General features: G+C 36.0%; 1 protein-coding gene across 2 annotated transcripts; it reads left to right on the top strand.

Moving 5' to 3' along the window:
• Positions 1–499: 499 nt before the first annotated feature.
• On the top strand, positions 500–10,855 carry lactb2 (lactamase, beta 2). Of its 2 annotated transcripts, none has more exons than XM_066720992.1 (7): positions 500–784; positions 1,459–1,622; positions 1,784–1,907; positions 2,085–2,263; positions 2,597–2,745; positions 3,242–3,323; positions 3,411–10,855. In XM_066720992.1, the coding sequence occupies exons 1-7, from the start codon at positions 663–665 to the stop codon at positions 3,452–3,454; spliced, it is 864 nt and encodes a 287-aa protein (XP_066577089.1). In that variant the 5' UTR covers positions 500–662; the 3' UTR covers positions 3,455–10,855. The 2 variants fall into 2 exon arrangements, with proteins under 2 accessions (XP_066577089.1, XP_066577090.1); XM_066720993.1 differs by having other exon boundaries at positions 501–784; positions 3,222–3,323.
• The last annotated feature ends 1,361 nt before the right edge of the window (positions 10,856–12,216 follow it).

Here is a 12,216-nt window from a genome sequence, read left to right as displayed (position 1 = left end):
AACACAGGCAACTGGATCACCTTAAGGTCTTAAAATTACTCTTCCCAAAACCTGCAAACCTGCAAACCCTCACCTGTTGTAGGCCCAGAGCCCGGGGCAGATGAAAAGCTGCAGTCAATCAGCAATGCCAATCAGACCAAATTCTTAGATAGACAGATAGATAGATAGATAATACTTTGATCTGGCTTGGAAGTGTACAGGGAAAATTTACTTAGATTATTTTCTTCATATTCTTTAATAGTTTCATGTTAAATCATGTTGCTCTACGTGTTTTGAAAGGATTTTATGATCAAATATTGGAGCTGTGCTTTTCTGTTTGTGCAATAGTGTTTATACATCCGTGCATATCAGTTTATATGTCTCCTTATTTGCAAAAAATCTCAGAAAAACGTTAATATAAACCTGATTATAAATATGAAGTGTGTATACTTTGAAAATGTGTTGAAATGGCGTGATGCATTCATTTGTATATTTTTAACAGCAGGTAGGGGGCGCTGTTGTGTCTCGACTTGAGCGAGTTCCTCCTGCAACGCGAGTCCTGCTGCGCTGTCTGTGGTGAAAGAGCAACCCGTGAGACATCAAGTTAAACACGTCGCACTTAAGCTCAGGAAGGACGAGGAAATCTCTGCAAAGTTGCCTTTGTTGGAAGAAAACAGGGAGAAATGGCGGCCATTATCCCTCGTATTGAACAGTTGTCTTCCCGTGTGATACGAATCCTCGGTTGCAACCCCGGGCCTATGACTCTGCAGGGAACTAATACATACTTAGTGGGAACGGGAAAAAGGTAACACATTTGAATTAAAGTCTCTGTCATGGCATGTAAGCATTAACTCTGTAATTAAATGAAATTGTGTGTTTATTAACTTTAATCGGGTTGTGTAAATGGTATTTCGTATTTCTGTCCCTACTCTTTTGCAGCAATGCATTGTGGGGTTTGTAGTTCTAACCCAGACCATATAGGCTATGTAATGTCACTTGAAGGTAAATCTAAGAGCCTAAACACGAAAGTTACATTCACATTTATTTTTTAACTGCTTCTATATATAATACTGTTTACCTGAACAAATATATGTCCCTTGAGCAGGTACTTCACTTAAATTGCTGCCGTAAAATGCCCAGCTGTATAAATGGGTACAAATGTAAGTCGCCCTGGATAAGAGCGTCAGCTAAATGACAATAATAATAATAATAATAATACGTCACAATCAATTCGTCTTAGACTGATATCGTGCTGTAACAATACATATCAACTTGCATCTCTGCCTTGTAATACATTAACAGATGTTTACCAGTTGTAGTTCAAAGTACAGTCTAAACTTAAATCCAAAGGTGATATTTGCACACATAAGAATCATTTTCACACACATTTGTATTCAATTATAGCTTAATAAAAAGCACAACCTATTATTGATGTAGAAGAATGTAAATTTGATCTGATCCAGTTTCTTCCTCTTTCAGACGAGTGCTGATAGACACTGGAGAGCCCTCAGTTCCTGAGTACATCACTTGCTTAAAACAAGCTCTGACCCAGTTCAATGCCACCATACAAGAGATAATAGTCACACACTGGCACAGTGACCATACCGGGGGCATTGCTGATATCTGCAGAGACATCATGAGGGGTAAGCATGAACATCTCAGGAATTAATTAATTCACCTCCTATCCCCAGCCAATGCATACTGTTGTTTAGAAGGAGTATAAAATAGGTTATTCAAATGTCTTTTGTCCTTTCACATCATTTTTGCTCTTTCGTGAATGACTAGGCTATTTTTTACACTACAGGTTCAGAGTTGCACGTCGGCAAACTTCCTCGTAATCCTCATGTGGAAGAAAATATCGAGGGAGGGAAGAAATATGGGTACCTGAGGGACGGTGATGTGGTCGAAACTGAAGGGGCCACACTTCGGTAAATCAGCCACGTAAACAAAACAAAAACAGATAATAGCTAAAGCATTATATTGAATTTACTGCATGTAGAAAATTACTTCTGAAAGTCATTAAAAAGTTCAGTAGTCTTTTGTAATCAGTTGGTATAAAATAAAAAATCCCACTGTCCTCAAAATCAGGTGATTTGTGTTCACAGGGTTCTGTTCACCCCTGGGCACACAGATGACCACATGGCTCTGGTACTAGAAGAAGAAAATGCCGTCTTTTCAGGAGACTGCATTCTGGGCGAAGGGACTGCAGTGTTCGAAGATCTCTACGATTATATGAAATCACTAGAGATCCTGTTAAACACCAGAGCAGATTTAATATACCCAGGTTTGCTTTTTCTTCCTTTGTATGTTGAGCTGCTTATAGGAATAGTACTGCAAGACACAGAAATAAGTGACAAGGGTTACACTTAAAGCCACTTGATATCTAACACAGTTGGTTCTGACACTAATATCTAACGAAGAAAGATTACTGCTCCCAGTGAAAGTGTGAAAGGCCTTGTAAAACTGCTGTTATTTCAGCCAATGATGTCAAGTTCTCACATAGTGTCTTAGCAAGTTCGCACATCTCTGACAGGGAGTCTTCAGTAAATATAATTTGTTTTTATTGTTCTGGAATTTATTTTCCGTTAATATTTTTCCCCTGCTTCCTCCACCCCAGGCCATGGACCAGTCGTGGAGAACGCTGGGGTCAAAATCAGGGAATACATCGTTCATAGGAACTTGCGGGAGCAACAGATTCTGGACGTCTTGCAAGAGAATTCTGGAAAGTCCTTTCAGTCAATGGAGCTTGTAAAAATAGTTTATAAGGTAATCTATTCCTCATTTATATTCAAATAATCAGTTTTAAAGCATTTCCCCCTAGATTATGTAATATGGAAAGTATATTCGAATGGTTTATTTTTAAAAAGGACTTAATACACCACTCCTCTTTAAAAATCCTATAAAATAACATTTCCAAAGCTGAAATACTACAGTTTCTTACATTGTCATAATATTCCTAACATGTCACCCCTCATATATACAGATGGGGTGCTTTTAATTTCAGTGTTTAATATTCACTCATAAAGGTTTCATCAAATATAATGATAATACTATTGTAGCCAAATTGGTTTGCACACTGAGAGACAGTTGTGACTTTCTATACTGAGCCAGTGTCGGGCTGTCTTTCTTGCGGCTGATATTTAAAGAAAACCATGTTTTGCCGATGTTAAGGATGTCGAAAGGGTTTGTTATTTAGGGTTTGTTTGATAGGTATTGCGCCTAAATGAATCTGTCATATCCAGTTCATGACATATCTCATCAGGAAACTCCAGAATATCTTCATCCAGCAGCAGAGGTGAACCTGTTGCATCACTTAAAGAAACTGGAAAAAGAAGGGAAAATAAGTAAGTGTCTCAAATTTGTCCTAGCTCAGAGTCCCGTGTACTTTACTCCCTCCTGTCTAATACTTTTGTTTTGTTTTTTATCACCAGGAAAAGAACCATCACCCCCGGGCAAATGGAAGAGCAGTCTGTGATCAATTTCACTCGTTATCACTAGTCCTCAACTTGCTGTAAATACTTTGTCTTGGTATAATTGCTGTACCATTGTAAATGCTTCTATTACATTGAAATGTTCCAATTTTGTAATTATTTTTCTCAGCTTCGGTTACTCGACCTATGGGCCAGAGTGAAGGCCACTTCAAAGTAGAATTATCCGTGTGGGAAGTATTTTATTTTAATTACATTTACATTTTCTTCCACTGTAAAGTTACCTAATTTTGCAGATGTGGAAGGCTATGCTGATGTAATATAATCACGTGAAGCAGGTAACTGAGTTGAATGAAGTTTCTCATTGAAAACTATTAATCAGCCTCACCTTAGGTGATTGCTGCAGTAATTTCATGTAGCTTCCATGTCAAACCATGATTTCACTGTGCCTTACTCAACTTAGTGTGTTGTTTTGCGTAGTGAACTTTTATACTGGGAGTGGCAGCTGGATATCCTTTTTCTCCTGTGTTTGAGGTGTTTTAGTGGTACTTGTCATGACACTAAGAGCGCCACTTAACTGGCATTTCTTATAAATCCCATTTGGTGGTGAATTGTATTGATTTTCTTTCCTTTTTTGTAATTGAGCTCTGCTTCAGGGGTCTCATTTGTGTATTAATGGATGCTTAAAAAGCCTCTTCCTGTTATGCTGAAAGTTTGTTAGGCAGAGTTTTTGAATAAAGACTGTCCATGCATCATTATATAATGTGCATAAAACAGCACAATTCCTGATTATGGCAGGAAAAGTCCAGAATGTGCGACAAGTTATTTCTTAGTCAATGCGCTTCAAGTTGCCCTGCGAAGGATCAGTGTAATTATGCCCGACACCATGTTCTGGTTCTCAAAAAAGCTAATTTGTAACTGATTAGCCGGTCCTCCTAAAATTAAATGCTGAATAATTTAGATTTGTACACTGTGACATTTGTATTGTATTACTTTTATGTAATTGAAAGTTAATTCAAATACAATTTAAGTATATAATAACATATTTACAAAAGAAATGTATTTCTTGTAGTTTTTTTTTTTTCAGTACATTTTACATTTGATTAAGATATTATTCTTATGCGTCTAAAGTTCGTCAAACGCTTAGTGGCAACATAACTTGGCTTATCCAGAAGTAGGAACTAGATAAGATATATCCTTGTACATACGGTCATGCTTACAGCAGACTGCATTCTCGCCAGAGGTTTATTTGTTGAAAAAAGCATGGAGGGGCCAGGGATTGGTCTTCATTCTCGAAACAGAAAGCTCACAGTTTTGTTGTGTGTTTTAAGACTTATGAATTGAACCAAAGTGTTTTTTCATTTCACGAAAAGAAGGAAACAATGGTGGTGGGCATTACGATTATTATAGAACACAGGACAGAAAAATAAAAAATAAAAACGTTTCAGCTTACATATTCTGCATGGAACTCAAAAGCTTTTATGAAACAAAGTTGTAAGCAATATAAATGTGGAAGATGGTTTAAGGTAGATAAAACAACATGGATCACACAGAGGCAATTATAGGATCACAATGTTTGTAATAAAGTATCAAGTGTGAGGAAAAATAGGCAGGATTGCTTTTCTCAAGTGGGTTTTAACTGTGTTCCTAATTACTTATATTAGCATGGTACTGTTAATCAGTAATTAGGTTTCTTAAAATGCAAAAGTCACTTCTGTGCTCGATCTAAAACACAGAGGCTGCAGTAAAGTCTGACATCTTAGTATGTCCCCTATATCCCCTGACATTAAGCATGTTGTCAAAGAGTGGATTGTATTTCATTTATGTTTAACCTTATTTTTTACCATTTGAGATGCTGCTTATGCTAGGGAACATGCTGGGGCGGTGCTCTCTATGAATTTCCCTACAGCTTTAGGAGCTGCTGCAACATTGTAAAATTTGCAGTGGTGAATAAAACCACGCACCCTGTTGTTAAAGTCAGCCCAGTGGAGTGACAGTGTTGATAAAGTCAGTGCAGTGTTCAGCACAGCGTTAATATCAGCGCAGTGTTGAAGTCATCACAGCGGAGTGTGTTGGACAGGATGGTTCTGGAGAGTGATTGTTGATTTTTACCTGCTGAAGTGTGTTCAAAAGAAAATCCTAAATCCATAGTATGATATAAGAATTGACTTGCATACTGCGTAATTTATTAAGCATAATATGGGGTTGAATGGTATTAAATGCACATGAAAAGTCCAGAAACGGAGCTCTTATATATGTACCAGGTATATTTAACAGTGTAACAGTCATGTAAAGTGTAGAGCATCTTCAACACGACAGTTTCCCTGAGAAGCAAATTGACTGAACAATTGTCATGAAAAAGTTTGTTTTACTAGAATAATATCACATGCTCAAAACATTGCATTGATGATTTGATGACAACATGCTCTGAGAAGCAGAAACCCAAACTTGTATGAATAACTTAATATGGTTCGATTGTTGAAGAGAGAAAATACTTTACTTACACTTTAAGTCAATTACAGCTCAAAAACAATTCTGTATGGAGGTCAAGTATGTCATTTTGCTTCAGCTTCCATTCATTTTATATCGCAATAGGTTGTTGTTTTTTAAACAATCAAAGCTTATACATATGGTTTTAGTCTTTTTACAGGTGATGGGGAAATTGTGTAATGCTGAAAATAAGTAATACTAATGATAATGAATCCATACCAGTCAGAGCAATTTCCACATTTAGCTGTAAATGCTTCAAAGTGAAATAATTCCCTTGAGTTTCACTGCAGCTGGTTTTTGTCTGAAGTGTTTAATTCTATCAACGTAGCTAGAATAATTGGGTAAAGGTCTCTATATGTGAAGGAAAAAAAAATCAGGCAACTGAATCGTAAAACTGGATTTTATAATTTTGGTACAGGTTAACTATAATTACACAATGTGAAGCTTTTGTTGTGGAGTAGTCTGCAGTCACTCCCGTGTCTGTCTTGGCTAGGCCTCCTTAATACAATGTGTTACAGTAGTTGCAACATTGTATCACTAGGTGGCAGTATTCTCCAAATCATTAACAAGAATGTTATATGATTTTATATCTGAAAGACATTCTCAAACATACATAAGGAACACACGCATTCCTTACACGCATTGACAACATTGAGTGTGTAGCAGTAAAAACAGTTATTGTAAATAAAATAAAATGTTTCTCTTTATAGGAGTTTTCTTGTGTAAAACTAGAGTGTAGACTAGGCAAGCTATTGTATTAATGACATCACTGAATATTTCTGCTCAAAATGTATGTAGTCCATATGTATGTAGTGCATTGCCTTAAACTAAATTAAGGTTGAATTCTGGACTAGAATGGCAAATGCAGCATTTCAGTAAAACCCGAATGCTTTGAATTGCAGCATATTGTAGTTATGTAACAAAAGTGTTGTTTTTAACACATTACAGAATGTGATGAAGGAAAACACTTTTTGGAGTAGTTTCTTTTACACGGTTTGTGTTGGTTACACAGTTTCTTTGTTTCTCTGAGTATTTCAACACTTTTCCTTTCCCCTCATATTCCAACACATTTCCTTTGTGAATATTGACATACAATTATTTGTTTTACCTTAATCACACTCAGTATGTGTTAAATAATGTTCCACTTTATCTGGCAGTGAAATGCAATGCCTTTTGGAGTAGCTTGGAGTAACTCAGCTCCCAGTGCAGTAAATATGTTGGAAATTGAAATTATTACTGAAAACAATTACATTGAATAGGGATGGGTAGGCCAGATTAGGATAGTCTTTTATTACATTTAGCCAGGAAACAAAAGTAGTCAGGGACTCAGTTCAACATCCTATTAAAAAGATTATTATTTAAGTGATTGAAGTTATACTCTTTTAATTCTATCCTATAATATTACAAAGCTTCCGTTGGATCTAAATTTGTTATGATAGCAGGGATATTTTTGTCAGGTGTGTGCACCATTGCTTTTGGGTTACTTTAAGGGCATAATAATACTATGTATATATTTGTAAAGATAGATTGCGAAGTAATAATAAGATATACTTTTTTTATTATATTATTATTATCGTAACATTGTGGATTTATTCTCCCTAGATAAAACAAAGACCAAAAACATTTGCTTGGCAAGTATCCTGCTTTGATTTATTAGAAAACACACTTTCATTTCAGGTTGTGTGGATTTGTAAGGAAAAGGAGGATGTGCTGAAATGGTAGTTCTTATCAGAAAGTGTGTCTGTAAAGATGAGGTGATTATATGTTCAATCATGTATATACAATAGTAGACCACAAATTACAGTGACAGGGAATGAACAATTTTGCCCCTCACTTACAATTCCTCTATATACTTTTTTCTAGTATTTTGGACTTTAAAAGTATCTACTCCTTGAAATTCATAAAGCAGTTGCTGACAAGACAGCATTGGCAAATTATTAATAAAAAGTAGATTTTTGTATTTTTACTTTTGGGTAATTAAATGTATTCTCATAAAATTGACATATATTATTTCACTGTGATATTTAATGCTTTTACATTATTAAAATTGTTATTTGTGTTGTTGTTTCCCCCTAGGTTCATTCACAGATTTCCAGATGGCATTGGCTTTATCAGCACGTGTTTGGTAATCAGGTCAATTGATGCTGTTGGTAGTGGAGCCTCATTGACTCCTGCTTTTACTATTTTAACTCATACCTTTCTACACAATAGTGGTATACATTTGGTAAGATCTCTTCCATATATATGAAATGAGTAAAGATATTACAAGATTATGTTGACTACAATATGTAATTCAATATTTGACCAACATTCACATTCCCAAGGACATTTTCTATTGACAGAACATACTATGTCATAAATATGTGTTCTGCTGTAGGGTTTACTCTTATTGTGTTGAGTGTATATCATGGGTGTATTTGTTAAGAGTCCCATGCAATCAATTTCAAGATGACAGCTTGCTGGGGGGGAGGGTTCCTAAGCTACTGTCTGCCTGACATCACCTGCAGGTATTAGAGGAAGATCTTTCTCCCAACCGTTGATGCAATGCAGTCTCTGTTAGTTGGTGCTTCTCTAGCAGCTGTGAGAAATGTCAGCAACCTCAAGGATACACACCCTGCAAGAGTATAAGCCATCATTTTGACATTTCACTGGGCTTACATCTTAGAAATGTTACAACTTGTCAGTATTTCAGCACTGAAAAAGAACAGGCATGTTGAACAGCTGAAGCTACACAGGGTGGTAGCCTATGGAAGATGCTATTTGCTCTTTAACTTTCACTCTTTGTAGCACTAAATCCCTCACTGACAGGAGTTAAGTTATTGGTATAGGGGGAGTGCTGTTTCAGTATGTCATCCAGCCCCTGTTAGATCTGTACCATTCTGAGTCTAAACATTTCATCTTTGAATCCTGTACTATCAAGACTTTGGGAAACTTAAAATGCTAAGCCTTTTTGACATAATCTAATCCCACAGGAAGTCCTACAGCAGCCTATAAAGTGCAATTGTGAATAGGATAACTGTAAAATCTTTTCTTATTTATACTTGTTTAAGTACTTTTAACTCCAGGATGTTTAAAATCGTATTTGTTTTCCAGGGAAACCAGGAGATATTCACAGGTCTGGGTTTAGTTCTGAGGTCACTACTTGGTGGATTTCTGATCCACACTGGAGGTTATGAGCTTCCCTGTATTGTGATTGAGGCTTTCATGTTGCTTGTACTGCTGCTCAATTTAGACTGGCTACCATGCCAAGGTGGGTGTTGGGTATTTTCTTTATTTCTTGATATAATGTAGGTATTTATGTAAATATATGTCCGAGTCATTGTCTGTAATCATTGCATTGGTTAGTGGACTACATTTGTCCTCTGGGTTTAGTGTTTTATTTTGTTTTATGGTTTTTAATCTTATCCTAAATGTGACATGTTAAATGTGAACTGCCCTAATTATAGTCTCACCTTTCAACTTAAACATAATAAAACAATAAAAAAGATAGGGAAGTTATGACATTTTCTTTTTCTACTCAGTTAACTGAATCCCATGTAGATTTGTGTGGGGCTGCCATTAAATATTTGTGTTGGCTAGGGCTGAGGTTCAGGCTGTTAGGTTATTTCATTTTTTCATTTAATTTTTATCCCTCTATGAAGGATGATTTTGAAGGTAGGTTCCTCTTTATGGAATGCAATGAAGATGAAGCATACCTACTTAACACAATTTTCTGTTTAATTCTGTCAGTAACGTACTTTAGCTAAACAAATATGTTAATGCTTAGTTATGATGTATTTATATATGACTTTTTAATTGTTATGTGCCACAGCCTTTGGTGCCTGGAAGCACAATAAAGTGCCACAGCACACTGACACATTTTACTCGTTCCTGTCTGATCCACACAGAGCATGGAGAGATTTGTAACTTGCTATTCTGTTGGATAGTCAGCAAATGACACAGTCCGATTTCAACCACTGAATAACAGGCCAATCCTGTATTTTAGAAGGAGGTTATTTACCATATAAGCCTATCAAGAGACACACTATGTTTAAGACATTAAATACTAGAATATGAATATGATTTCTACAGGGCATGATACAATATACCCTGCAATGCACCCTAAGCATTTCCCACTCTAAATCCTGTGCCCTCTGAATAAGATTCTTATTTGAATTTTTGTTTTATGATGGTTTCTCGGTTTTCCTTTGCAGGCTTAGACGTTCATAAAGGGTCCTTGTGTGAGCTTCTTTGCATTCCTGAAATGCTGTTACTGTCTTTGCTTGTTAGTGTAACTGGATCAGTACTTGGATTTGAAGAGCCAACACTGGGACCATTCCTAGAAGAGGAAGTAAGTTTCCCTTTCAGGTCCTTTTCATCTTTCAATCAATCAATCAATCAAACCTTTATTTGTGCAGGGTAGCCCAACTGAGACCAAAACCTCATTTGCTGTGGGGCCCTGCTACAAAGTCAGGAAAGAAAGAAAACGTAGGCTAGTAAATGGAAGTACAACACATAATAGACACGTACATAAACGATAAAAACATATAGTCAAGCATAACAAGAACAAGTAATCCTAAAATCTCTCAGACGAGCCGATCCTGTAGAACTGTGGATTTCTTAAAATCATTCCAAACCTGAAGAGCATTTAAACAGAAGGCTTTTTTTGCTAAAATCAGAAAAATAAAATGGTATTTCTAAAATAAGTAATCCAGTGCATGAGTGCTTTACTGATGTGTCTGACTGTTAAGAGCAATGAGATATAAGGAAGTGATTTCTGCAAAATGGCATTGTAAATTAACAATAAACTGGAGCTTTCTTCCAACCAACTTTTAATTGAGTTTCATAAGCATCTATCTGTAACCTTTGTTGATTCACTGCTATCTATCTATCTGTCTGTCTGAATATATAGTGTATTCAAGCACAAGTATTGTACAGTGTCTCTCCTATTTTGTCTGCAATAAATACCTTACCCTTAACCTTACTCTACACTTTAAATTGGGTCAAAAATTCACATCCTGACAAATGAAGTGGTATCAAAGCCACAGTGCCCAAATAATGAAATACCATATCTGATTAATTTTCATCTTGCCCCATAATTATTATCCTCTTCTGAATCAGTGTGGGTCCCACTTGTAACAGGGAGCGCTATCGCAGCTTCGCTGTAAGGTCAGGCTGATTTATTGCGTCTCCTGGCTTTACTCATTGTTCTGCGTTCGGCAGATGAGGAACTCCTGGAGAATTATTCTGGCAATAGGAAACAAGAGTACTTGGCCTATTTGGAGACACTGGGATTGACAGCAAAAGGCTGTGTTAATTCAGTGTTATTGCCTTTTCCTGAAACCTAACCTCTAGTGAACATTTGCAGGCCCCTGAAATGTAACCCCCTAGAGAAATTAGTGTTAAATAAGTATTTATTAATGTACCTGCCAGTATATCAGTAGATTAGGAAGTCACAACAAGATTAATGTGTTACTAAATCAAGAGAGAATCTAGGACAGGGGGTTTGTGCTGTTTTGTTGTACAAACTGTAGCTGTTAAACTTTCATGCTGATAGCAGAAAAGTGGGTGTAGGGTTTATGGCACCTGGTAGAGATACAAATCTGGTGTTGGCAATTAGACACAGTGCTTTTTGGTGCAATATTTATTTATAGGGTCAGATTAAAGAAAGACAACTTGAATTTTCTACCAAATACATTTTTACATGACCAAAATATACTACCTACAAAATGTACACTAGTCGAGCATTTCATACGGAATATATGCAATTCCAGAAAAGAATACCCTGAAAAATAAAACCAGCCTGATAATTATGTATTAACCAAAACTATAAGAATATATAGTGACCTAAAACAACCTTATTAACTACATTGTTACAAGCTTTACATTAATTTAAAACATTGACTGATATGAATTGAGAACAATGGCTAGTCCTTAAGTACTGGTAATACTATAATGTAAATAATGGCATTGCATTATCAGAGTTTATTTGCACTGCCTTGCTGATAACTGTCTCGGTCTCTATGATTGCTGCAGACTGTTTAGTCAGTATCTGTACTGAGGCAGTGCAAGTGTGGCAGATTAATTTAGAAAGCATAGATATCTTTATGGTATATTCTCTTAAAATCGGTCTCATACGGAAATGAAGCCTACTTGCTTGTTGTGTAATCGTATACTTGTTATAAAGCAGAATGTGTTACACATAATTAAATTCTGTTATACAATTGTTTTTTATTTGACTTTCTTAGAATGTGTATTACAAAACTTTTAGAATCAATACAAAGCTTTATGTTTTAATTTCACAGTGCATATGCATAACAGGAATATAATATACATTTAT

The sequence above is a fragment of the Amia ocellicauda genome, chromosome 2 (genome assembly GCF_036373705.1).
Source record: "Amia ocellicauda isolate fAmiCal2 chromosome 2, fAmiCal2.hap1, whole genome shotgun sequence".
Taxonomy (NCBI): domain Eukaryota; kingdom Metazoa; phylum Chordata; class Actinopteri; order Amiiformes; family Amiidae; genus Amia; species Amia ocellicauda.
Note: the sequence above shows the minus strand (reverse complement) of the source record. Positions and strands in the feature narration are given on the sequence as shown.

Coding starts and splice junctions, on each gene's coding strand:
- lactb2 (XM_066720992.1), top strand. CDS start 663: ATGGCGGCCATTATCCCTCGTATTGAACAGTTGTCTTCCCGTGTGATA. Junction 785..1,458: donor TTAGTGGGAACGGGAAAAAG/GTAACACATTTG, acceptor TTCCTCTTTCAG/ACGAGTGCTGATAGACACTG. Junction 2,746..3,241: donor TTGTAAAAATAGTTTATAAG/GTAATCTATTCC, acceptor ATATCTCATCAG/GAAACTCCAGAATATCTTCA.